Source organism: Xenia sp. Carnegie-2017, unplaced genomic scaffold (assembly GCF_021976095.1).
Source record: "Xenia sp. Carnegie-2017 unplaced genomic scaffold, XeniaSp_v1 HiC_scaffold_14, whole genome shotgun sequence".
Lineage (NCBI taxonomy): Eukaryota > Metazoa > Cnidaria > Anthozoa > Malacalcyonacea > Xeniidae > Xenia > Xenia sp. Carnegie-2017.
Window position 1 is genome coordinate 9,904,496 of NW_025813447.1, and position 22,477 is coordinate 9,926,972.

A 22,477-nucleotide genomic window follows, 5' to 3' on the forward strand; every position below is an offset into this window, starting at 1 on the left:
TCCATCCTGCATTAAACAATAGCACCAACTAAATTACTTGATCTTGATGTTCACTGCACAAATTCGTATACTTTCTTCTCCACTTCCAAAATGCTGAATTAATGGGACTGTTGTGTTGTGCTCCAGAGATTGCAAGATATATGTTCTTTAATGACTTCAAACTGGGTTGAACCATCTAGGATTTCTGTTTTGACAATCTTCAATGTGATGAATCCGTTATTTTATTTTATGGAAATAAGATCATGAAGCAAATCTATTTTGAGTTGTGACGCTTTTGTTAATTCTTTCAATCACCTGTATCACTTCTGCATGGACTTTGATTACACGATAAGTGCTGACGACTTCATATAGTTGAACCATCTAGAGTGAATGGGATAAAGAGATAAGTTAAAAACCTTTGTATATTCACTGTGCAGATTAAAACGAGGTTGTCGATGCTTGCAATAGTCATTACATGTTCTCACGTTTGGTGGATTGTATTTTACTTTTGTTGTAAATTCTGTTTCGTTAACTGTAAACACAAAAGGAAAAGCGTTTCGAATTTAGATCTCAGTTTAAATTTTAATTAAATACAGAAGTCCTTACTTTCGTTTGAAGATAGAGTCTTGTGTAGAGTAAAGTTCAAGGCTGTTAAGTTTGTACTCATGTAACAAGAAGTGTGATTATGTACAATATATTTGTAAAATTTTGTGTCGTTTTTTAAATCAGGAACGACAATCTCGACTTCTGTCAATGTCATCGGTTGGGGCCAACATAATGGACATGTAGGAATTTTTTCTTTTTCGATGACACATCGTTGAACTTTAACATAATAGGGCTCCCTGTCCTTGGGAATGTCAGTGAAGTTTTCATTATAAATTGAGACAACTTCTTGCTTGAGGACTGGAACTATAGAAAATGAATATAAACTTTGACCATGCCATTTTCATTATGTTTAAAGCCGTCGTTTTTGTACCTATTGCAGGATATTTCCATCTCCCATTCACGAAATCTAAAAATATAAACAATCTTGATTTATGAACGAGTACACATTGTTGTTATACATACAACAATATGAAAAGCATTATTAACATTCACCATATTATTTTATGTTTGATTCTATGAAGTTTAATTTCATAGACTTCATATTTTATTGTACCTAATCCATGGTCTCTTCCATTCACCTTTTCGCTTATTTCAAAAACAAAGACCACGAACATTATCCAAGTATATATTAAGTTTTCAAAGATACCTTAAAAAGACAAAGCTTGGTCATACATAAAAAATTGTGTCTTTACACGCCTCTTATATTACATAATTATGTATTTCAAATTCGCATTACAGGTTCAATGAAAGATTTTTTATAATTAATGACTTGGTAAAGCACGAACTTTTAAATTCGATGATCAAGGTAGTCTGTTTTACTCACCCATAGTTTGCTCTATGATATTTGCAGAGTTGAACGTTACTTACAATGAGCAGGCATGTAACTCTTACGTAAAAGCAATCGCAGCTGTTTTTGTTATGAGTGGCAGTGCTCGTACGTGTCATTGAAACTTAATCTACTCTGCACGTCAGCACAGCAGGCCATCTTAAGAGGTTTATGAGAGTGAGGGGTCAAGAATCAATCATAATCATGTGAAAAATGACTGTGAGAGCACGCAACAGCAAGCAGGAAAGCTCAATTAATGAAGGAGCGAAATTTTCGTATGTTTGTCATACGTAATCAATCGATAGTAGGAAACTAGGTGTTAAAATTAAGGCATGTAAAGTTCAAAAATCTGCTCTAAACACGAAAGGTCATAAAAAATTGAAATTTGCATTTTCGTTATTACAGAATGTCTTTACATGTTTGTAAATGTAGATCGTCCAGGTTGGTATAGTCCTGAGAAGGACTGTTTTTGTTGTTGTTGACCATTTGTTGCTGTTGACATTTACTTTGGTTCAAACCATTTACTTTATTACAGAATGTCTTGTTGAATCAATCGTCGCCATAATTCATCCGCAAGCAGAATAAATCAGCTTGCTAGCATGAATTTGCTGCGACAAATAGAGAAAAGCTGTACTTTCCTTTAGTATAATAAGAAAACATATTCCGAATAAAATGTTCATGTTTTAATCAATATTTGAGAAACAATCCGATGATGAATTGTAATAAATTCGAAATATTACTGTGTAAAAAACTGTCTTGTTTGTTTCTTAAGTATTGAGTTTTGGATCTTTTATTCGGAGGAAGTTTTTTATTATACTTTATAAAATTGTCGGCTGGTAATGGATTTTGTATAATCTCAGAACAACTATTCTTTCTATTTACGAAACTTACCAGCATTTGGACTTTGCTGGGGTTTTTTCATTTGTGAAAGTCGTCCACAGATATCAAAATTGCGAAATGAATCTTGTTTGGTATGGTCATGGCAACAGCGTTAAATTGATTCTTTTTCTGTTTTAAGTTAAACTTCCAATAATCCCTTCTCTGACCTAGAGGTTTTGGACGCCAAAATTGACCGTCTGTTAGGAAAGAGAGATGGAGAGATGTTTGAATGTGGAAATAGCAAAACAGATCAGCCGGCTTGGGTATGAAGAATTACACAATTCCTTGCACGCGGAAAAATGATAAATTCATGTGATTACTAATAAGGGAATTCAAAAAAAAAGTAAAGCTTTGAATGTAGTTTTAGTGAACGCTAATACCTTTCACATTTAAAAGACGATAGTAATGTTGCGAGAAAAAAATAGGTATGTATATTATTTCCAACATGTCTGTTTTTTTTGACAGAAATGGTTTTGCTGCATGGATTAAATCAGACAAATATAGACACCGTGAAATATGACTCTTTACAATCGTTTCTAATTTTATTTATAATGATTTTTGAGCTTATAATAGAGTGCTTGTTAAAGAGTTGTTCAATACAAAGCTTATTTCCATACAGTAGAAAGTTCGTCCAATACAAAGTTTATCGAATAAAGTTTAGATGGCATATATTATTGTTATAGCGGAATGTTTTGCCTTAATTTCTATCTTGACCACAGGAAAATTGAAGTTTGTTATATAACCAGAAGAAATAAATAAAAAATAAGCATGTAGCAGATTACACAAGGTGTGTCTATAATTCTCAAAATGGACAAACGGAGATTTACAAGCTACTTCAAATGCGAGATACCAGGAAAAACATAGTTATATCAGTACGCTGATATTAATTTTGTTAGATTTAATTGTATTAGTACCCATAATTTTTCTACATTTACGCTGACCACGTCACAACTAATTCAAGTCTTGTTCTTGTGGGGTCATTTCCTGTGTCTGCATCAATTTTTATTGATGACTCAGTCTGGTTCTCTGTATTCTTCATTTCTTTTGATTTGTGTCTTTTCAGCATTCTATTAAACCATTTCGATCATGGTTTGACGTCTTCTTATGCAATCTTCGCACTCTTTATTCTTTCCACAAGTCATCAACAAATACATTATTCCTTTTTTACGACAACACAAATTGCAGTCCAGAATAAGTATTGAAATGAGGACAATTGAGAGGACGAAAGCAGCAAACATCATTTTAGGTGATGTGATGTAGAGGAACAATCCTTTATTTAACAAAATGTGTTTGATATCTGTGAAGAAATTTTAATAGGAATGAAATAATAAAGAGAATAATGAAACATAAATGCAAGTGTGTACAAGAAGTATACTTCTTAAGTGATGAACATAACTTTGCGTAGTTTTTTCTTACAAGTATATCATAGAGATTCATACCTGCATCACTTCCCCTTTGATGTTTATTCAAACGTTGTGATTTCCAAGTGTTTAATATAACAGCCAGTAAATTGCTATCGGCTGGTAATTGCGTAGATGGACTCCAAGGATTGCAAGATGTATGTTTTATGATCTTTAAATGCTTATAGAAGCCATTTTGAGTTTCGTGCTAACATTTAGAATGTTCTCTGTTGCTTTGCAACCAGGCAGGCATTGTTTGAATGGTATGAAGAGTTGATGAATATTAACTGCCATGGGTTCACTGTGTACATTAAAACGTGGCTGTTGATTCTTGCAGTAGTCATTACATCCTCTCACGTTTGGTGGATTGTATTTAACCTTAGATTTAAATTCTGTTTCGTTAACTGTAAGAACAAAATGAAGTTTTAAGTTAAGCTGTGGTTATTCAACGTCATTCTCACATTCAGTAATCTGGCTTACTTTCGTTTGAAGTAAGGTTCTTGTGTAAATCAAAATTCATTGGCTGGCCTGACCACTCCTTCCAGTAACAAGAAATGTGATCGTAGACAATATATTTATAAAACTTCTTGTAGTTTTTTAAATCAGGCACAACAATCTCAATTTCTTTCATTTTTGTGGGTTGGGGATAATATTCGAGACCTGGAACATTGTAACCGTCGTATTTCATGTTGAGTACACATCGATGAACCTTTACATAAAATGGCTCCCTGTCCTTGGGAATATTTGTGAAGTTTTTGCTGTAAATTGAGACAACTTCATCTTCGAGGGCTGGATATTAAAAAAGTTATTATTCAATAAAGTGAACTATATCTTCAAAAACCTGTCGCTGTGTAAATGAATAATAAAAGTCATTTGTTTTCCTACCTAATCCATTGTTTCCTCCATTAACGTTTTTGCTGCATAAGACAAATGCGTAAACCACCCATAATGCCTGTGAAAAGTTGGCAATGGTACCTAAACGAGATAAACGTTCGCTTGTTAAATCAAAGAGCCCGTTTCCTCGCTATTTTTACGTTGTATAAAGTTAGATTGCGTGTTTTATTAAAGCAAAAAGCGTTTCACGAGAGGTTTGTTTCGATCAATTTAATATTTATACTAATTTTGTGTGTCCGAGGTGATTCAAGTCAGTGATCTAACATTAATCTTGTCAAATAAAGTATCTTTATTAGCAATGAAAATTTTGTCAATTGATATCTATTACGGTATATTTATTAAGTCTACAATCATAGTTACTACTGTCACAATTGCAAAGCATTTTTACGTACCCATTTTTTTCAGATTCTAGTTCACTTCAAGGTACAACAAACAAGTAAGTTTCTTTTCTTGTTACTTAACACCTCACAAATCTGCTGTTTATGCCTGTTTGTATTGTTACAAAATGCTGCCTTATTTTTTACCGTACTCAATTGTATCAAAGGTATGCTTGGACCTCCCATGGTAACCGCACCGAAAAAAAAAAATTTTTCTCGTCGAAGGACATCCTTCGACTGATTTAGTACTTGGTAGGAAGCTATGTACTGCTCGAACAAACCTTTCCTTTTGTGGGCGAATTGCTGCAGCAACATAATTATGATGATTCATGTACGCTCCGAAATTGTTAATTGTTTAATATTACTGTATTTAAAATAATCATGCATTGTTCAGCTTAATAATTTTGTAATGTTTAGGAGCCGTTTGTTACTTTGCATTTTTGTCGGTATTGTCTGGGCCATACGAAGGTTGAAAATTGAGAGGCTTCATTCATGTATGCATATATAAATTATAACATGCTCATATGAATGTGAACCTCCTTAATTATCGATCTTCCTACGACCATGATGGCACAATAACCACCGCTTTACGTTCTTATATGAACTAAATTAAAAATATAGAATGTGTACTGCATCTTAAACTGTGTAAAATTCGACACATTAATCCTCCGCGAGGCACTTCAACGGAAGCCTTGATGTTTGAAAGAGCATCTTCACATCAATATTATGGGAAGAGGTTTTTATTTGCCACTCTTGTTTGTTTGGAATGTGATGCTAATTAAGTGGGACTTTCTAAGATCACTTTGTATTAAATTCTTCGGTGGTCTGAATTGCTCTCCCACAAAATATATTTGGAGAATTCTTTACCAAATTAAAGAATCGATGATACAATTGAAGTGAGACGGGATGTAGTAATTGTGTGAAAAGCAATTTATTATTATCTCGTTTGTATGAGCTCGATCAAGATTGAAAATATTAAGAATTCCTGTTTCGTTCATTCTCATTTTGTCTATTTTGGTTTGACCGCCATAGTTCCGAATATTTCGCAGATTGAATCTAACTGAAACATGTGTGAAGTCAACGTGAAAAAATATTTAAATGCATGGTTAAGAAAAAGTTTAGAAATGTGGTGTATCACCCGTGGGTAGACCGGAATGGTCATTATTGCACATTTTTGATTTAATTTTTCTCACTCATGGTAGTGGTCAAGGTTTTTAGGTGCGGTGTGTTATGCAACCATTTAATTGCAAATTAATCTGCTAATAATTAGTTTCTCTCCGATACGTCGTTAATAGAAATATTTTACTTCTGTTTAATGCACTATAGAGCTATTTATGTTGATGATTATTTCATTAGTGAAAAAGACTTTAATTTTTCTTATCAATTTGAACGTTTTAAATAAAATAATGAAGTTAAATATAAATTCTGGCAATATGCTATTGTATGAATGTGAAAAGATGTATTTTTATGTCGATTGAAGGTAAATTGGACAAAAAATGCATTTAACACATCTAATAAAATTTTTCAGTTTATTTTCAATAGGAAGTGCATGTTATAATGGTCAACTGCATACCAACATATCTTGACGACGATCTGTAAAAATTTGGCCGTAGCGACTATTTCTTTCTCTTTTTCAGTAAGTTTTTCCCATGGATGATGCTGCTATGGTTTGCCAAATAGTTTATCACAACAAATTAGCTTCGCGGGGCGATGGTCATAATAATGATAATTTTGTATCATTTCTAATTTTGAAAACATTTGTCACACCCTATTTGTTTTTTCAGAATGCGGCTTGCTTAACACATGTTGGGTATGTTTTTTCCTTTTTCGTATCAACAATTATTGTCTGCTGCTGCTGCTAGCTTATGTACATTATGTTTTTCTTTTACTATGCTGTTAACGTTGCTTTACAGTAATAGTTATATTTCATATTCCGGCTTGTTGCATGTCCTAAATCATGATCAAAATTTTTCTCTGGCTAGTTTCCATACTTGTCTTTATACGATATTTCAACCAACTTTCCGCTGAAAGATTGTTATATGCAGTGCGGTGTTCATATCAAGATCATATCTTCATTTAATTTCAACTTTCCGCTCCTGTAAGTTTTATAGACATGCGCCCACTCAACTAGAGTTATATATAATTATATAATTATTTTGAAGGATGTTCCTGCATTTTTTTGTTGCCCTGTTGTCAATCATATAAAATGTAGATACTGTTCGACGTTTGTTGAACAAGCTACTACTTTTTACACTTCGTCCCAAACAAAGCTTTTTGTTTGCATGAGCCGAACGGTAAAGAGATCCTTAATTAGTTAAATATTGTCATCTGTGATATTGTGTTGAACAAACAATCCAAACGCGTGCGTTTAGGCAAATAACATGGTTGTTTTCGTCAGGCGCTATGTATGATTGTCGTAATGAACACGAATTCGCTTTCCGCTCGGCAAGTCTCTCGCTACTATTTTAAATAATCGCTATAATAATGGAGCACTCGAAGCATTTAGAAAATTCCAACGACTTGAACTTAAGCTGAGAAAAGCCAAACTCGACTTGGATTTTCTTACGACATGCAGAAAGCGCTCTGTGATACCAAGATTCCTGTGGTTCAAAGTAGCTAGTCGTCGTTTAGAAAACTCTAGCGCTTATCGCCAATGCAAAAATAAACTCCTTCAAGAAGAAATAAACGGGAAACACGCTCGCATACGCGTCCTCTCAGCACAACTAACACAAGCACACTCCAACCTGGCGTTACTAATCTCCAAAATTGACTTTATACACCTTAAGAATGTCTCCGATCGTGAAAATTCAAGAAAACTAATGCAACATCAACATATCCAAGATCGCAAACTTTTCCGTCTCACATCCAAACATGACAACAACATCCCAATCGACCCTGATAAAGTGGTGTTCAACTTCTCAAACCACCTCATTACTGACAGAGAGAAGGAAATCCTTTCAAAAGGCTTAAACTTTTCCGTCCCACCGAAAATGTTAAACATTTGCACCTTCCTAACACCCTTAGAAAAACTCTACAACCGCCTTAAACGAGAACCTGTTAATGAATCATCCGGATTTTTTCCAGACTCGATCAAATGCAAATTAAAAGACATTGCCCACTCAGGTTTCCGAAGTTACAGCCCACCACCTTTCCTATACTCACAAGAAGACTTGAACATTTTAAATAGTTTAAAAAACGACAGAACTATCCTCATCACTAAGCCTGACAAAGGAAATGGCATCGTAATACTTAACAAAGACGACTACATAAAGAAAATGAACACACTCTTATCTGACACAACAAAGTTTCAACCTCTTGATGGAGATCCAGTAAAAGTCACTTTACAACGAGAAAATCAAGTGAAGTCTTTATTAAAAAAAGTTGAAAGATGCTAAATCTATCGGCCAAGAAACTTACAAAAAACTTTACCCTACTGGTTCACGAATAGGTATATTGTATGGTCTTCCTAAAATACATAAATGTAACATCCCTCTCAGACCCATTCTTTCCTCCATTAATCACTATTCGTATAAACTAGCAAAGTTTTTTATCCCACTCCTAAAACCCTTCACTACAAGCAACTTTATCATCAAAAACTCCTTCTCTTTTGTCGAAGAAATCGTAAACTGCGAAATCAACTCCAGTAATTTTGTCCTTGCTAGTTTTGATGTCGTATCCCTATTTACTAACATACCTGTTGACGAAACCATCCGCATAATATCCAATAGCATTTTTAACAACCACAAGTACTTCAACGGACTCACTGCAACAGAATTTGAAAAACTACTCTCTCTAGCTGTTAAGAACTGTCACTTTATCTTTAACGGGAAAATGTACCAGCAAATTGATGGTGTGGCTATGGGCAGTCCATTGGGCCCTCTCTTTGCTGATATATTCATGTCCTCTCACGAACAATCCTGGCTTAATAAATGTCCTTCTTCATTCAAACCACTACTTTACCGACGCTAAGTTGACGACTGTTTTTACTTTTCATCCCTCCGATCACGTCCCTCTCTTTCTTGACTATCTGAACCGAGAGCACCCTAACATCACATTCACAGCTGAAATCGAACAAAACAGAAAACTATTATTTCTTGACATTGACATCTCTCGAGAGCAGATGAGTGGAAGCCCGTGACCAATGGTCGAGAGATCTCACTCTTTGAGGTTTTGCAATGAGCCAGTGCAAACGCGTAAAACATCTTTTTATAAATTAACAGTAATGGAAAACAGATAAATATTAAAAAAAACTTCTAATTCATTCTCTATACATTCATGATTGATTTGCAAATTATCGTTGATTGATTATTTGCAAATTATTTTTGATTGAATTTATTGAATAAGCTCTGGTCGGATGCAAAGGCTAATGCAAATTGCAAACTCGGCAAGTGACCAATCAGCGCATGCATTTTCTTGTTCTTATCGTATAATTGATATTACTCAAAAATCCCCTCACTTCGGGGAGTGGACAAGTATGCAGGATAAGAGGTGCATTCCCCCCCGTGACTGTATGGTGAAATAATAAAAATTTGCTTAAACAATGAAATGAAAAGCTTATGGAATAGCATTAATCTTTTCGGTGGGAATTAAGTTCGGGGTGTGCTATAACGTAATATTATGTATGTTTTCACTTACCTACACGCCTTTCTCTGTTGTATTGAAAGACTGTTAAATTGGTGGAGCATTTACACTTGGTGTGATTATGTAAAATGTATTCGTAATATTTAAACGTCAGTGAATCTCTCAGTACGATGCCTATCTTTTGCCATCTCACTGGTTTCGACGGATAGTGAGTTTGTGAATATTCTGCACAGCGGTGTATTTTGATGAAATATGGTCCGAAGCCTTGAGGGGGGGCTTCGTCAAATTTGTCACTGTATATGGACACAACATCTTCCTGAGGTTCACACGTTTTCTTGGCTGGAAATATAAGTACATATTAATTTGGCTTGTCTGTGGACGAACAATTTTCAATTGTGAGAAACCAAATGAAAAATGAAGAACGACTATTTCATTATACAATCAGTAAATTCAACATGTTTAGTTTTGTATGTTTACCTGCTGCTGCACAGAGCTGGCATAGTGTTAAAACAATAACATAAACTTCCTTTTTACTTCTTAAAAAATATCGATCTGTGATGAAAGATAAAAGCGCAATCAGTACCTGATGCAAAATATATTAAAACTGCCAATTGATTGGTAGGATTTTATTAAATTCACAACCAAAGGCATAAACGCATTTATGAATTTAAAATTACAGCTATCATTTACTTTGCTCAACTATGAAATATTTTATACAAATTGATAAGCCATTTTGTAAGTCATACTAAAACTAGCGTCTATTTTGAACGCAACATACTGGAGATGGTACAGTGTTAAAAGTATTTTTATAGCAATGCAATGAATGTTGCTCTCAAATGAGCGTCTTACAAAGAGTGATAAAGAACAAAGACACAAATGTAAACATCGGGTCATTGGGGGTCAAGAGTGGTGTGAATTATTCTTATCTTTTTTATATTAATAATCAATATACATATATTATTTGATCATTCGATATATTCATCAACAATTTGTTTAAGAGATGCAGGGATTCAAAATGATATTTCACCCTATTGTCCCTATTGTCCTTTGTAACTTCCCGTAATGATATTTTTTAATGTCATTTACTTAACTTTTTAGGGCATAGTTTACAAAAAAAATTTTAAATGTTTTGTATCCATACTTCCTGCGCTGTTGAACCATGTACATATCAAATCGTATGTGAAAAAAATTGACCCTATGCTATATTCTTAATTCATGTGAACGTCTCTACTCTAGGTTCATTTAAAGAATTTTGTGGAATTACTTCAACAGAGATTCTTTGACACCGAGGACTTTGTCAAACATAATGCTTCATCATTGGGAGAGGGGTCATTATTGTAACAAATTTTATAGCTAAATTGAATACGAAAAAACGGTTGAATAAATTGGTAATGGCAATCAGCATGGTATACAACAAACAATCGTGCTGTTTATTTCAACAATTTTTTTTATACAATGCTGTTTCTTTGTTTAATTAGCGCAATTGCGCAACGCGACAGCGAATTGTTGCAGAATTTAAAACAATATGTAATCTATACATTGTATGCATCGACGACACATAGTTTTGGCTACTATACAAGGTTAACACTACTCGATGGTGCTTTAAAATCGGCGCATAAATAGTCATCAGGAAGTGCATACGATAAATTTGACCTAGTAATACTTATTCATCGTGCAATTAGAAATACAAATAGAATGTATAACTTACCCATTTTGCTTGCAGAAAAATTGGTTGATCGTTTTTTGCAAATCGTCTTTCTTTTCGATGTAAGCAACTGTTCGTTGACTTTTGAACACTTGTAAATGATTTATGGTGTTTGCGTTTTTTATATTTATAATGATGCAAGACTTGTTTTTCACTGCATGGTGAACCGCACTTTATTTTGTTGGGTTAACCATTTCCTTTTGACAAATAATGGTGCAGCAGAAGGATGAATACTCTTTAGGTTATTTTTGATATACTGTATTGCGCTGTTGAGGTTAGCATTCCTTCATAACTTATTTACGCAACAACATGCAATGCAAGAAAAATAAAAATGCTTTTATTGATTTCTGTAAAGTAAAATAGATCATGTCGTAAAATTTTTTTTAATGCTCGAAGGTTCCTGTAGGTTCATGAAAAAATACAGTGGAAGTTGTCCCACCCCAAGTGGGACAACTTCCACTGTAGAAAAACGCTCAACGGCTAATTGATTTCATATTAATTGATGGTTGTCATCTCATCATGTGTGTACAATAAATCTACTTTACAGATACAGTTTCTCCAGTCTTTATCAATGTATGATTGCTATATAGTACATTCAATCACAAGCGTTCTTTTACTTTATTCTTCCAAGCTTAAGGAACAAAATTTTGATAATTTAGCTCGTTATAGATAAGAAAAAGAAATCGTGTGAGCGAGAGCTGTCAATAATATAGAAAAACCTTTTCAAAACAACAAATAGTTTTGACCGTGTAGTATAGACCGTATGGTCCATGACGATTATATAGAAAGATCTGAAGATCATCATCACTCTAAGGCCTTTTTCTAGAAAAATATATATAGAAAATAGGATTTTCCTCATTTAACTGCAATGGTTCTTAGTACTTCGTTGTTGGTTCTTTCCGTAAAACATTGAAACTAATAAAGTACATTCGTAGGTGTGAATTTAACTGTAACGTATTGTCAAAACTGAAATAATTGCGAGGGAATTGCGAAACGGCACAAGTGCGCTTCCGATTGTGTTAAACAGTGTTTTTAATTAGCCTATAATTGACGTAGTTACATGAAGCAAAGCTCAAAGGTTACTGTTTTACGTGCAGCACAGTGGCCTTTGTTGCGTTTAGTTGGTTATTTTGTGGCCTAGTCAGCCCTTGGGTTTGGTCTTGTGATGTAAACTTCAGATCATTATCAGTGTTTATTTCTTTGAAGTCTTTATTGTTTCTACGATGAGTAAACACCGAAACGTTGGTGATAAATTTGCGTTCGATAAATACACAAAATTGATCACTAATCCGGAGCCCAGTACTCGGCTATAAATGACATATTTGTCAGAGATTGGATTGAGGATCAGTTTCGCGTATTATAGAACACGTGATTATTACCGAAATATTTGCAAGAGTAAACGGCCTAAGATAAATTTCAATAGTTGAACGTATTTTACATTGATTTGTCTTTACATGTCATGGTTGTAGCAAACATTAAACAGAGGAGAATCATTTATTTTAAACTCCCCTTTATTATACGATAAGTGAGAACAAAGTAAACCACATTCCATCCTATCCCCAAATTTGGGAGTTTTAACACAAGTTTGATTGAGAACTTTTGTTTACTGGGAAATGGGAAGTTTTATATGCATTAAATCGCCGATTTTACGACTTTTGGCATATGTGTGAACCACAAGGGAGCATGTTGCTGAATTTCAACATTTCTTTCGGGTGACCTCATGAGGAAGTTATTTGTTTTTTTTATAGAATCTCGTGGCGAAAGAATGCCAAAAATCCACGCCACTATTTGAATTACCGTCTCTTGTTTATTAAGGTATATAGTTTTGAATTTACCTGTTAATTGATCTACCAAAAGTCTTCATCTGGTTCATTTAAGTTTCAATGCCTATATTTACCAAAATTTCGTTTTTACTGGAATTGTTTTTGCTACTGGGAAGAATATACGCGTAGCTGTGCCTTTCGTGTTAGAATGCTTCTGACTGAAGCCCAGTGCAAACAAAGTCAACATATAGATCCAGCATTTTTGGATACCACATATTGACTTCGTTAGAATCAATTTTATGTGTGTAATGTTAGGTAGTGCTAAAATTGTGTTAGGTAGTGCTAAAATTGTGTTAGGTAGTGCTAAAATGCTGACTGTAATTTGAAAGTCGAGGAAAAATTGTTGCTGGAAGTTTTAATTATCGGGGGGGGGAGGGGTATGTGGTGGGATGTGTTTGAAGACACACTGAAAGAGTTGATCCTATAATGGCATAGGTAGTTCCTGCGATTAGGAAGGGGGATGAGGCATATTCACATGTGCATGCAATAAATAATGCGTATATCGATAGAACTGAAGGCAGAACTTTTACGTGTGAATATTGCCCCACCCTACCTTCACCCCTTTATTATCAAGCTGGCTGTGCCACTGATGATATAGTTTGAATTTACCGGGACCTACAGTCTCATATTCTCAAACAAGCCGTTTTGATAAAAAAACACACTGGCGGAAGAGACTATACTTACTTCGATGAATTGCGTAAGACTAAAAGATTGTTCTTTAAATTTGGATGTTTTGGGGGAGATAGGAGTAGAGATTTTTCGTAATGACAATCAACACGATGCATTTATAAGCGGTAACAACAGACGATTGACGACAAATGTAAGCTGGTGCTGGCTATTTAGTTGAATCAAACATAATGGCGTGGATTAAAAGAAAGGAATGGAGTGTGTACCTACTATTGTTTTGTCATCCGAATGTTCTTATCGACTATTTCCTTGCACATAACTGCATAATTGAGAATGAGTCGTTTGCCATAACGCATTTCATCATTTGAAGCATTCTGTTTCAAGAAGTCCATTTGACCTTGAAAATCAAAGAGAAATTGCTTAGAATTTCCGAATTAATTGAGGTGAAATATCGACATTTGCGAATGAGGATTATTTGAATGAGAAGAAATATTTTATGGAAGCGAACGGCCTGGTTTTATATTTCTTCTGCAATCTTCTTTTCATGTCTTTCCAGCAGTATCTGCTCATTTCTTTCGAAAGAATAGCTCTTCGAAGTTTGTTAAGGCAAAGAGATGGTAGGATGGTGTGGTTTTAAATTTTTTGCGGCAATTTTCTTCTTATGTCTTTCCAGAATCATATCTTATCGAGATTTGCTAAAACAACGAGATAATAGGAAGGTGAGGCTTCAAATTTCAAAGGCGATTTTCTGCTAATGATATTCCAGAAGAATATCTCTTTGCTAAAACAAAGAGATGAATATCTCTTTGCTAAAACAAAGAGATGATGGAGTGGCGTGGTTTTGATTACAACGGCGATTTTCTTCTTTGTATTTCCAGCATCATATATGTCATAGGATCATGTAATTTTTGAATTTTCACCGCAATTTTGTCTCATGTCTTTCCAACAGCAGAATCTTTTCAAGGTTTTCTAAAGCAAAGAGCATTTTTTACTCTTCTTTTTTTTGGCGTCATGATACAAAAATAGTTCAATGATACAAGAATAGTTCAAAGTATCATTTTTGTGTCTTTTAACTGGCGAAATACTAAGAACTCTTGCAATTATTTCCCTTTTTGTATTTGAGGTAGAATGTTTTGCAAGAGGATTTGGAGTACTCATGTTAGTACTTATTGCGGCTTCTTTGTATTATTAGACGTAGTGGGTGTATTTTGACTAATTTCTTTCTTTCGTGCTCGGTTTCCGTTCATATCGATGACTCGACATTTAGTACTTCAAGGACTGCCTTTTTAGAATGAATTTTAATTTGTTCGCTCTATTTTACATTTTGTAATGCGTTTTACTTTTCCTAATTTGGTCAAACAGTGACACCCCGCCTTACGGTCTGCCGTTAATACGGTTATATGACGGTCGTATTTCTATACAAGCAAAACACTGGTGTATTTTATAACAAACAACCGTTTAATACGACCAACCTGTCAGTACTGTCCACGGGTGCATTGTGAAGTCCCATTTTAAATACGGTCAATTGAAATAATAATTGTGTTAATTGACGGAAATGGAGCATATGGTACATGTTGAAAACAATATAAAAAAAATACATCGTATAATTGTTTATAATGTTAATTGTACATTTAAATCTATCGCAGAGGACTTAAAACAAAAGAATAAATATGCAAGCTTCTTTTAACTTCGTTTAGCTTTTAAATTTTTACAGTAACTTCTGCTTTTTTCTTGCTTCAATACTGGCTGATGAATTACTCTTAGAGCCTGATTATATGGAGGCGAGCTGGCCCGGATAGCGTGCTAGCCCTATGATTTCAAGGGACTGAGAGAGGCCAAAACTTCAAGGTTAAAAATTACAACTGTGATTGCAAAGCGCCACACGTTATTCCTGTTGTAATTCGATAATTCGGGCAAATTGGTTGTTTTAATTTTAAATGTTTTGGGTAGTTTTTAAATCAGAATATTGTGAAATTGCTTGAGATGATTTGTCTGATGTTAAGTATTAAATCTTTTCCATTTTCCAAAATCATTTAACGCTTGGCTGAATCCCGGCTACCGGGATCATGTTATCAGCCCCTTAGTGTTCAAAGAGTTCTTAGGGCGTAGTTATTAGTTGCGATTTTTGTATGAGATGGTGGCATTATAATTTTCAAATAAACTATTTAACATATTTTTGATGATGTTACGCTTTTATACGGCCATTTTAAAAATCGGGGCTAAATTCTACAACCATTTGAAAACTTCCATTAAACCGCACAGTCGAAACAAGTTCAAAAATTGTGAACAGAGTGAGGAAAATGGTGTTGAATTCTCAATGATGTTGAAATGTTACGCAAAATTTTATCGACGCATCTGATACAAATGAGAGAATATTTTTTTCGGAAGAAGTAATCGAGCAAAACAGAGTTTAACACGGGAAGTATACTCAAGCTGTTACTTAAGCAGCAAAATATGTTGAAAGTGAAAAGCTTGGCAACGAATGACTTTGAATCGAAGAACTTGTCGTGATGACGTAGAGAAAACTTGTTCAGTCACTAATTGTTGAACAAAATGAATTGCATAATGTGTTGAATTCAGTTAAGGCAGTAAAACTGGCGGCTCTAGCGTTGGTAAAAGTACTGTACAAAGCTCTAACTAGATAAATAAATTATGACCAGAAAATTATTCTGACGACGTCAGTTTTCCAGAAGTACCTCCAACAAGCAAAGCTGCTTTAACTTAAGAGGGAATACACTCCATTTCGCATTTAAGATTCCTGTAAACACGAGATTTGATTACTTCACACTAAGTATAAATATTGGAACCAAATAAAATTTTGGCGATCTTAGTATTATAACTGTTGATGACTTGTTCCAATATTATGTGTATTTCCTCATTGGATATTTGAGGATTAACACATGTTTATCGCATAAGCAACCGAACTCGGTCAAGGTAGTTCTCCATTTGTTCCATACTAAAAAATGCAAAAATTGTCTGGCAGCAAAGTCATCGTTTTTGATGGATGTTAACTAAATTGGATGTATAACTAATTGTGCTGAATGTTAACTAAAAAAGTAAATTACCAAGTAATAGGTTCAGTAATGCCAAGTATTATGTACGAGTTTTATTTCAAAAAGAGCGCATAATCTGGAGATACGTTCAATAAAGACTTAATGTTGTCGAGATAATCACCATCCGGAGTTAGTGCAAGGTTGTTAGGGGTGAGGGTAGTATCGTTATCACTTAGTATTTGTCGGGGATATTGTTGGCGGTTGCGAGAGTACGACTGCATCTGTTCTGTTGCTTTAATTTTGAAACCTTTATTGAAACATTCATTTATTTTTATACTTATAAACTTTTTGTGAATTTCTATTATTTCCATCCTGCATTAAACAATAGCACCAACTAAATTACTTGATCTTTATGTTCACTGCACAAATTCGTATACTTTCTTCTCCACTTCCAAAATGCTGAATAAATGGGACTGTTGTGTTGTGCTCCAGAGATTGCAAGATATATGTTCTTCAATGACTTCAAACTGGTTTGAACCATATAGGGTTTGTGTTTTGATGTTCGTTGTGTTTTTTGTTGCTTTGCAACCAGGCAAGCATTGAGTGAATGGGATGAAGAGATAATTTAAAAAGAACCTTTGTATATTCACTGTGCAGATGAAAACGAGGTTGTGGATGCTTGCAATAGTCATTACATGTTCTCACGTTTGGTGGATTGTAGTTTACTTTTGTTGTAAATTCTGTTTCGTTAACTGTAAACACAAAAGGAAAAACGTTTAAAATTTAGATCTCAGTTTAAATTTTAATTAAATACAGAAGTCCTTACTTTCGTTTGAAGGTAGATTCTTGTGTAGATTAAAGTTCACGGCTGTCATGTTCTTTTCCAGGTAACAAGAAGTGTGATTATATACAATATATTTGTAGAATTTTGTGTAGTTTTTTAAATCAGGAACGACAATCTCGACTTCTGTAAATGTCATAGGTTGGGGCCAACAATCTACACATTTAGGAAGTTTATCTTTTTCGATGACACATCGTTGAACTTTAACATAATATGGCTCCCTGTCCTTCGGAATGTCAGTGAAGTTTTCATCATAAATTGAGACAACTTCTTGCTTGAGGACTGGAACTATAGAAAATGAATATTAACGTTGACTATGCCATTTTCATTATGTTTAAAGCCGTCGTTTTTGTACCTATTGCAGGATATTTCCATCTCCCATTCACGAAATCTAAAAAGATAAACAATCTTGATTTATGAACGAGTACACATTGTTGTTATACATACAACAATATAAAAAGCATTATTAACATTCACCATATTATTTTATGTTTGATTCTATGAAGTTTAATTTCATAGACTTCATATTTTATTGTACCTAATCCATGGTTTCTTCCATTCACCTTTTCGCTTATTTCAAAAACAAAGACCACGAACATTACCCAAGTATATATTAAGTTTTCAAAGATACCTTAAAAAGACAAAGCTTGGTCATACATAAAAAATTGTGTCTATACACGCCTCTTATATCACATAATTATGTATTTCGAATTCGCATTACAGGTTCAATGATAGATTTTTTATAATTAATTACTTGGTAAAGCACGAACTTTTAAATTCGATGATCAAGGTAGTCTGTTTTACTCACCCATAGTTCGCTTTATGATATTTGCAGAGTTGAACGTTACTTACTATGAGCAGGCATGTAACTCTTACGTAAAAACAATCGCAGTTGTTTTTGTTATGAGTGGCAGTGCTCGTACGTGTCATGAAACTTAATCAGCTCTTTAATGCACTTCAGCACAGCAGGCCATCTTAAGAGGTTTATGAGAGTGAGGGTTCAAGAATCAATCATAACCATGTGAAAAACGACTGTGAGAGCACGCAACAGCAAGCAGGAAAGCTAAATTAATGAAGGAGCGAAATTTTCGTATTGGAACCAAATAAATTTTGGCGATCTTAGTATTATAACTGTTGATGACTTGTTCCAATATTATGTATATTTCCTCATTGGATATTTGAGGATTAACACATGTTTATCGCATAAGCAACCGAACTCCGGTCAAGGCTTCAAGTATTGAGCTTCAAGAGAAGAGAAGATAAGGACTTCGCTAGAATTTTAAATTGCATCATGAAAAGAATAATTAATGAAGCTGACATTAACATTTTAATATTGTAAGAAGGGATTATCTAGTATAGGGGGGATATAGCAATGATTTGACTGTTGATGAACATGATCACGATGTTTTTTATTTTCATTAATCCAGAAACGAGAAAGTCTACTCAAAAGAAATTGACATTGAACTTGGCGATTTATTACAAGACATTAAGGTTTTTTTCTAAAGCATCGAACGACTCCTCAAAAATCACGAGGTAGTTCTCCATTTGTTCCATACTAAAAAAAATGCAAAAAATTGTCTGGCAGCAAAGTCCTCGTTTTTGATGGTATAACTAATTGTGCTGAATGCTTACTAAAAAAGTAAATTACCAAGTAATAGGTTCACTAATGCCAAGTATTATGTACGAGTTTTATTTCAAGAAGAGCGTATAATCTGGAGATACGTTCAATAAAGACTTAATGTTGTCGAGATAATCACCAACTGGAGTTAGTACAAGGTTGTTAGGGGGGAGGGTAGTATCGTTATCACTTAGTATTTGTTGGGGATATTGTTGGCGGTTGCGATATTGTTGACTGCAGCTGTTCTGTTGCTTTAATTTTGAAACCTTTATTGAAACATTGATTTATTTTTTATACTTATAAACTTTTTGTGAATTTCTATTATTTCCATCCTGCATTAAACAATAGCACCAACTAAATTACTTGATCTTGATGTTCACTGCACAAATTCGTATACTTTCTTCTCCACTTCCAAAATGCTGAATTAATGGGACTGTTGTGTTGTGCTCCAGAGATTGCAAGATTTATGTTCTTTAATGACTTCAATCTGGATTGAACCATCTAGGATTTTTGTTTTGACAATCTTCATTGTCTCTGTTGCTTTGCAACCAGGCAAGCATTGAGTGAATGGGATAAAGAGATAAGGTAAAAAAACCATTGTATATTCACTGTGCAGATGAAAACGAGGTTGTGGATGCTTGCAATAGTCATTACATGTTCTCACGTTTGGTGGATTGTATTTTACTTTTGTTGTAAATTCTGTTTCGTTAACTGTAAACACAAAAGGAAAAGAGTTTCAAATTTAGATCTCAGTTTAAATTTTAATTAAATACAGAAGTCCTTACTTTCGTTTGAAGATAGAGTCTTGTGTAGATTAAAGTTCGAAGCTGTTAAGGTGTTTTTCCAGTAACAAGAAGTGTGATTATGTACAATATATTTATAAAATTTTGTGTAGTTTTTTAAATCAGGAACGACAATCTCGACTTCTGTCAATGTCATAGGTTGGGGCCAACATAATAAACATGTAGGAACATTATCTTTATCGTTGATACATCGTTGAACTTTAATATAATATGGCTCCCTGTCCTTGGGAATGTCAGTGAAGTTTTTATCATAAATTGAGACAACTTCTTGCTTGAGGACTATAATTATAGAAAATGAATATTAATGTTGACCATGCCATTTTCATTATGTTTAAAGCCGTCCTTTTTGTACCTAGTGCAGGATATTTCCATCTCCCATTCACGAAATTTAAAAAGATAAACAATCTTGATTTATGAACGAGTACACATTGTTGTTATACATACAATAATATGAAAAGCATTATTAACATTCACCATATTATTTTATGTTTGATTCTATGAAGTTTAATTTCATAGACATCATATTTTATCGTACCTAATCCATGGTTTGTTCCATTCACCTTTGCGCTTATTTCAAAAACAAAGACCACGAGCATTACCCAAGTATATATTAAGTTTTCAAAGATACCTTAAAAAGACAAAGCTTGGTCATAAATAACAAATTGTGTCTTTACACGCCTCTTATATTATATAATTATGTATTTCAAATTCGCATTACAGGTTCAATGAAAGATTTTTTATAATTAATTACTTGGTAAAGCACGAACTTTTAAATTCGATGATCAAGGTAGTCTGTTTTACTCACCCATAGTTCGCTCTATGATATTTGCAGAGTTGAACGTTACTTACAATGAGCAGGCATGTAACTCTTATGTAAAAACAATCGCAGCTGTTTTTATTATGAGTGGCGGTGCTCGTACATGTCATGAAACTTAATCAGCTCTATAATGCACGTCAGCACAGCAGGCCATCTATTTATGAGAATGAGGGTTCAAGAATCAATCATAATTCAGCTCTAATTCAGCTTTAATGTCATGAAACTTAATCAGCTCTATAATGCACGTCAGCACAGCAGGCCATCTATTTATGAGAGTGAGGGTTCAAGAATCAATCATAATCATGTGAAAAATGACTGTTAGAGCACGCAACAGCAAGCAGGAAAGCTAAATTAATGAAGGAGCTAAATTTTCGTATGTATGTATGTATGTATGTATGTATGTATGTATGTATGTATGTACGTATTTTCGTATGTATGAGCAGGCATGTAACTCTTACGTAAAAACAATCGCAGCTGTTTTTGTTATGAGTGGCGGTGCTCGTACGTGTCATGAAACTTAATCAGCTCTATAATGCACGTCAGCACAGCAGGCCATCTATTCATGAGAGTGAGGGTTCAAGAATCAATCATAATCATGTGAAAAAAAACTGTTAGAGCACGCAACAGCCAGCAGGAAAGCTCAATTAATGAAGGAGCGAAATTTTCGTATCTTAGTTTTTCTCTTTATCGCCATATAATCGGTAGGAAGGTGTTAGTTGAGCTAGGTCCTCTGTTTATAATTTGTCAACAACATCAGTCGATAGTAGGAAACTAGGTGTTAAAATTAAGGCATGTAAATTTCAAAAATCTGCTCTAAACACGAAAGGTCATAAAAAATTGAAATTTGCATTTTCGTTATTACAGAATGTCTTTACATGTTTGTAAATGTAGATCGTCCAGGTTGGTATAGTCCTGAGAAGGACTGTTTTTGTTGCAGTTGACCATTTACTTGTTGTTGACATTTACTTTGGTTCAAACCATTTACTTTATTACAGAATGTCTTGTTGAATCAATCGTCGCCATAATTCATCCGCAAGCAGACAGAATAAATCAGCTTGCTAGCATGAATTTGCTGTGACAAATAGAGAAAAGCTATACTTTCCTTTAGTATAATAAGAAAACATATTCCAAATAAAATGTTCATGTTTAACTCAATATTTGAGAAACAATCCGATGATTAATTGTAATAAATTCGAAATATTACTGTGTAAAAAAACTGTCTTGTTTGTTTCTTAAGTATTGAGTTTTGGACCTTTTATTCGGAGGAAGTTTTTTATTATACTTTATAAAATTTTCGGCTGGTAATGGATTATGTATAATCTTAGAACAACTATTCTTTCTATTTACGAAACTTACTAACATTTGGACTTTGCTGGGGTTTTTTCATTTGTGAAAGTTTGGTATTGTCATGGCAACAGCGTTAAATTGATTCTTTTTCTGTTTCGAGTTAAACTTCCAATAATCCCTGCCCTGACCTAGAGGTTTTGGACGCCAAAATTGACCGTCTGTTAGGAAAGAGATGGAAAGATGTTTCAATGTGGTAAGGGCAAAACAGATCAGCCGGCTTGGGTATGAAGAATTACATAATTCCTTGAACGCGGAAAAATGATAAATTCATGTGATTACTAATAAGGGAATTCAAGAAAAAGTAAAGCTTTGAATGTAGTTTTAGTGAACGCTAATACCTGTCACATTTTATAGACTGTAA

General features: G+C 34.0%; 4 protein-coding genes and 2 long non-coding RNA genes across 6 annotated transcripts; all 6 read right to left on the reverse strand.

Annotated features, from left to right (window-relative positions):
• Positions 1-320: 320 nt before the first annotated feature.
• Positions 321-1,544, reverse strand: LOC124435233. The gene is made up of 5 exons (XM_046985175.1): positions 1,409-1,544; positions 1,139-1,231; positions 956-991; positions 586-888; positions 321-511 (listed from the first exon to the last, which is right to left on the reverse strand). The coding sequence occupies exons 1-5, from the start codon at positions 1,410-1,412 to the stop codon at positions 321-323; spliced, it is 627 nt and encodes a 208-aa protein (XP_046841131.1). The 5' UTR covers positions 1,413-1,544.
• Positions 1,545-2,813: 1,269 nt separating this feature from the next.
• On the reverse strand, positions 2,814-3,851 carry LOC124433710. Its single transcript, XR_006944568.1, has 2 exons — positions 3,730-3,851; positions 2,814-3,587 (listed from the first exon to the last, which is right to left on the reverse strand). It is a non-coding gene; the product is annotated as an uncharacterized LOC124433710 (long non-coding RNA).
• Positions 3,852-4,046: 195 nt separating this feature from the next.
• Positions 4,047-6,758, reverse strand: LOC124433711. The gene is made up of 4 exons (XR_006944569.1): positions 6,535-6,758; positions 4,576-4,665; positions 4,171-4,479; positions 4,047-4,094 (listed from the first exon to the last, which is right to left on the reverse strand). It is a non-coding gene; the product is annotated as an uncharacterized LOC124433711 (long non-coding RNA).
• A 2,196-nt stretch (positions 6,759-8,954) lies between these two features.
• LOC124433705 lies at positions 8,955-11,557 on the reverse strand. Its single transcript, XM_046983506.1, has 4 exons — positions 11,251-11,557; positions 10,020-10,094; positions 9,597-9,881; positions 8,955-9,022 (listed from the first exon to the last, which is right to left on the reverse strand). Exons 1-4 carry the CDS (start codon positions 11,252-11,254, stop codon positions 8,985-8,987), a joined length of 402 nt encoding a protein of 133 aa, XP_046839462.1. The 5' UTR covers positions 11,255-11,557; the 3' UTR covers positions 8,955-8,984.
• A 2,409-nt stretch (positions 11,558-13,966) lies between these two features.
• On the reverse strand, positions 13,967-18,626 carry LOC124435234. Its single transcript, XM_046985176.1, has 5 exons — positions 18,340-18,626; positions 18,070-18,162; positions 17,887-17,922; positions 17,517-17,819; positions 13,967-14,094 (listed from the first exon to the last, which is right to left on the reverse strand). The coding sequence occupies exons 1-5, from the start codon at positions 18,341-18,343 to the stop codon at positions 13,967-13,969; spliced, it is 564 nt and encodes a 187-aa protein (XP_046841132.1). The 5' UTR covers positions 18,344-18,626.
• Positions 18,627-19,401: 775 nt separating this feature from the next.
• Positions 19,402-20,847, reverse strand: LOC124433698. The gene is made up of 4 exons (XM_046983491.1): positions 20,758-20,847; positions 20,488-20,580; positions 19,935-20,231; positions 19,402-19,860 (listed from the first exon to the last, which is right to left on the reverse strand). Exons 1-4 carry the CDS (start codon positions 20,759-20,761, stop codon positions 19,574-19,576), a joined length of 681 nt encoding a protein of 226 aa, XP_046839447.1. The 5' UTR covers positions 20,762-20,847; the 3' UTR covers positions 19,402-19,573.
• Positions 20,848-22,477: the final 1,630 nt, after the last annotated feature.

Excerpts from the sequence above, each read along its gene's own strand:
- LOC124435234 (XM_046985176.1), bottom strand. Across the intron at positions 17,923-18,069 it reads TGGAAGAAACCATGGATTAG|ATTTCGTGAATGGGAGATGG; the intron begins GTACAATAAAAT and ends TTATCTTTTTAG. Across the intron at positions 17,820-17,886 it reads ATGGAAATATCCTGCAATAG|TTCCAGTCCTCAAGCAAGAA; the intron begins GTACAAAAACGA and ends CATTTTCTATAG.
- LOC124433698 (XM_046983491.1), bottom strand. Across the intron at positions 20,232-20,487 it reads TGGAACAAACCATGGATTAG|TCCTCAAGCAAGAAGTTGTC; the intron begins GTACGATAAAAT and ends CTATAATTATAG. Across the intron at positions 19,861-19,934 it reads GACTCTATCTTCAAACGAAA|TTAACGAAACAGAATTTACA; the intron begins GTAAGGACTTCT and ends TTGTGTTTACAG.
- LOC124433705 (XM_046983506.1), bottom strand. Across the intron at positions 9,882-10,019 it reads CCAGCTCTGTGCAGCAGCAG|CCAAGAAAACGTGTGAACCT; the intron begins GTAAACATACAA and ends TTATATTTCCAG. Across the intron at positions 9,023-9,596 it reads CAACAGAGAAAGGCGTGTAG|CTGTGAATGTGATGTTAGGG; the intron begins GTAAGTGAAAAC and ends GTTCGATTTCAG.
- LOC124435233 (XM_046985175.1), bottom strand. Across the intron at positions 889-955 it reads ATGGAAATATCCTGCAATAG|TTCCAGTCCTCAAGCAAGAA; the intron begins GTACAAAAACGA and ends CATTTTCTATAG. Across the intron at positions 512-585 it reads GACTCTATCTTCAAACGAAA|TTAACGAAACAGAATTTACA; the intron begins GTAAGGACTTCT and ends TTGTGTTTACAG.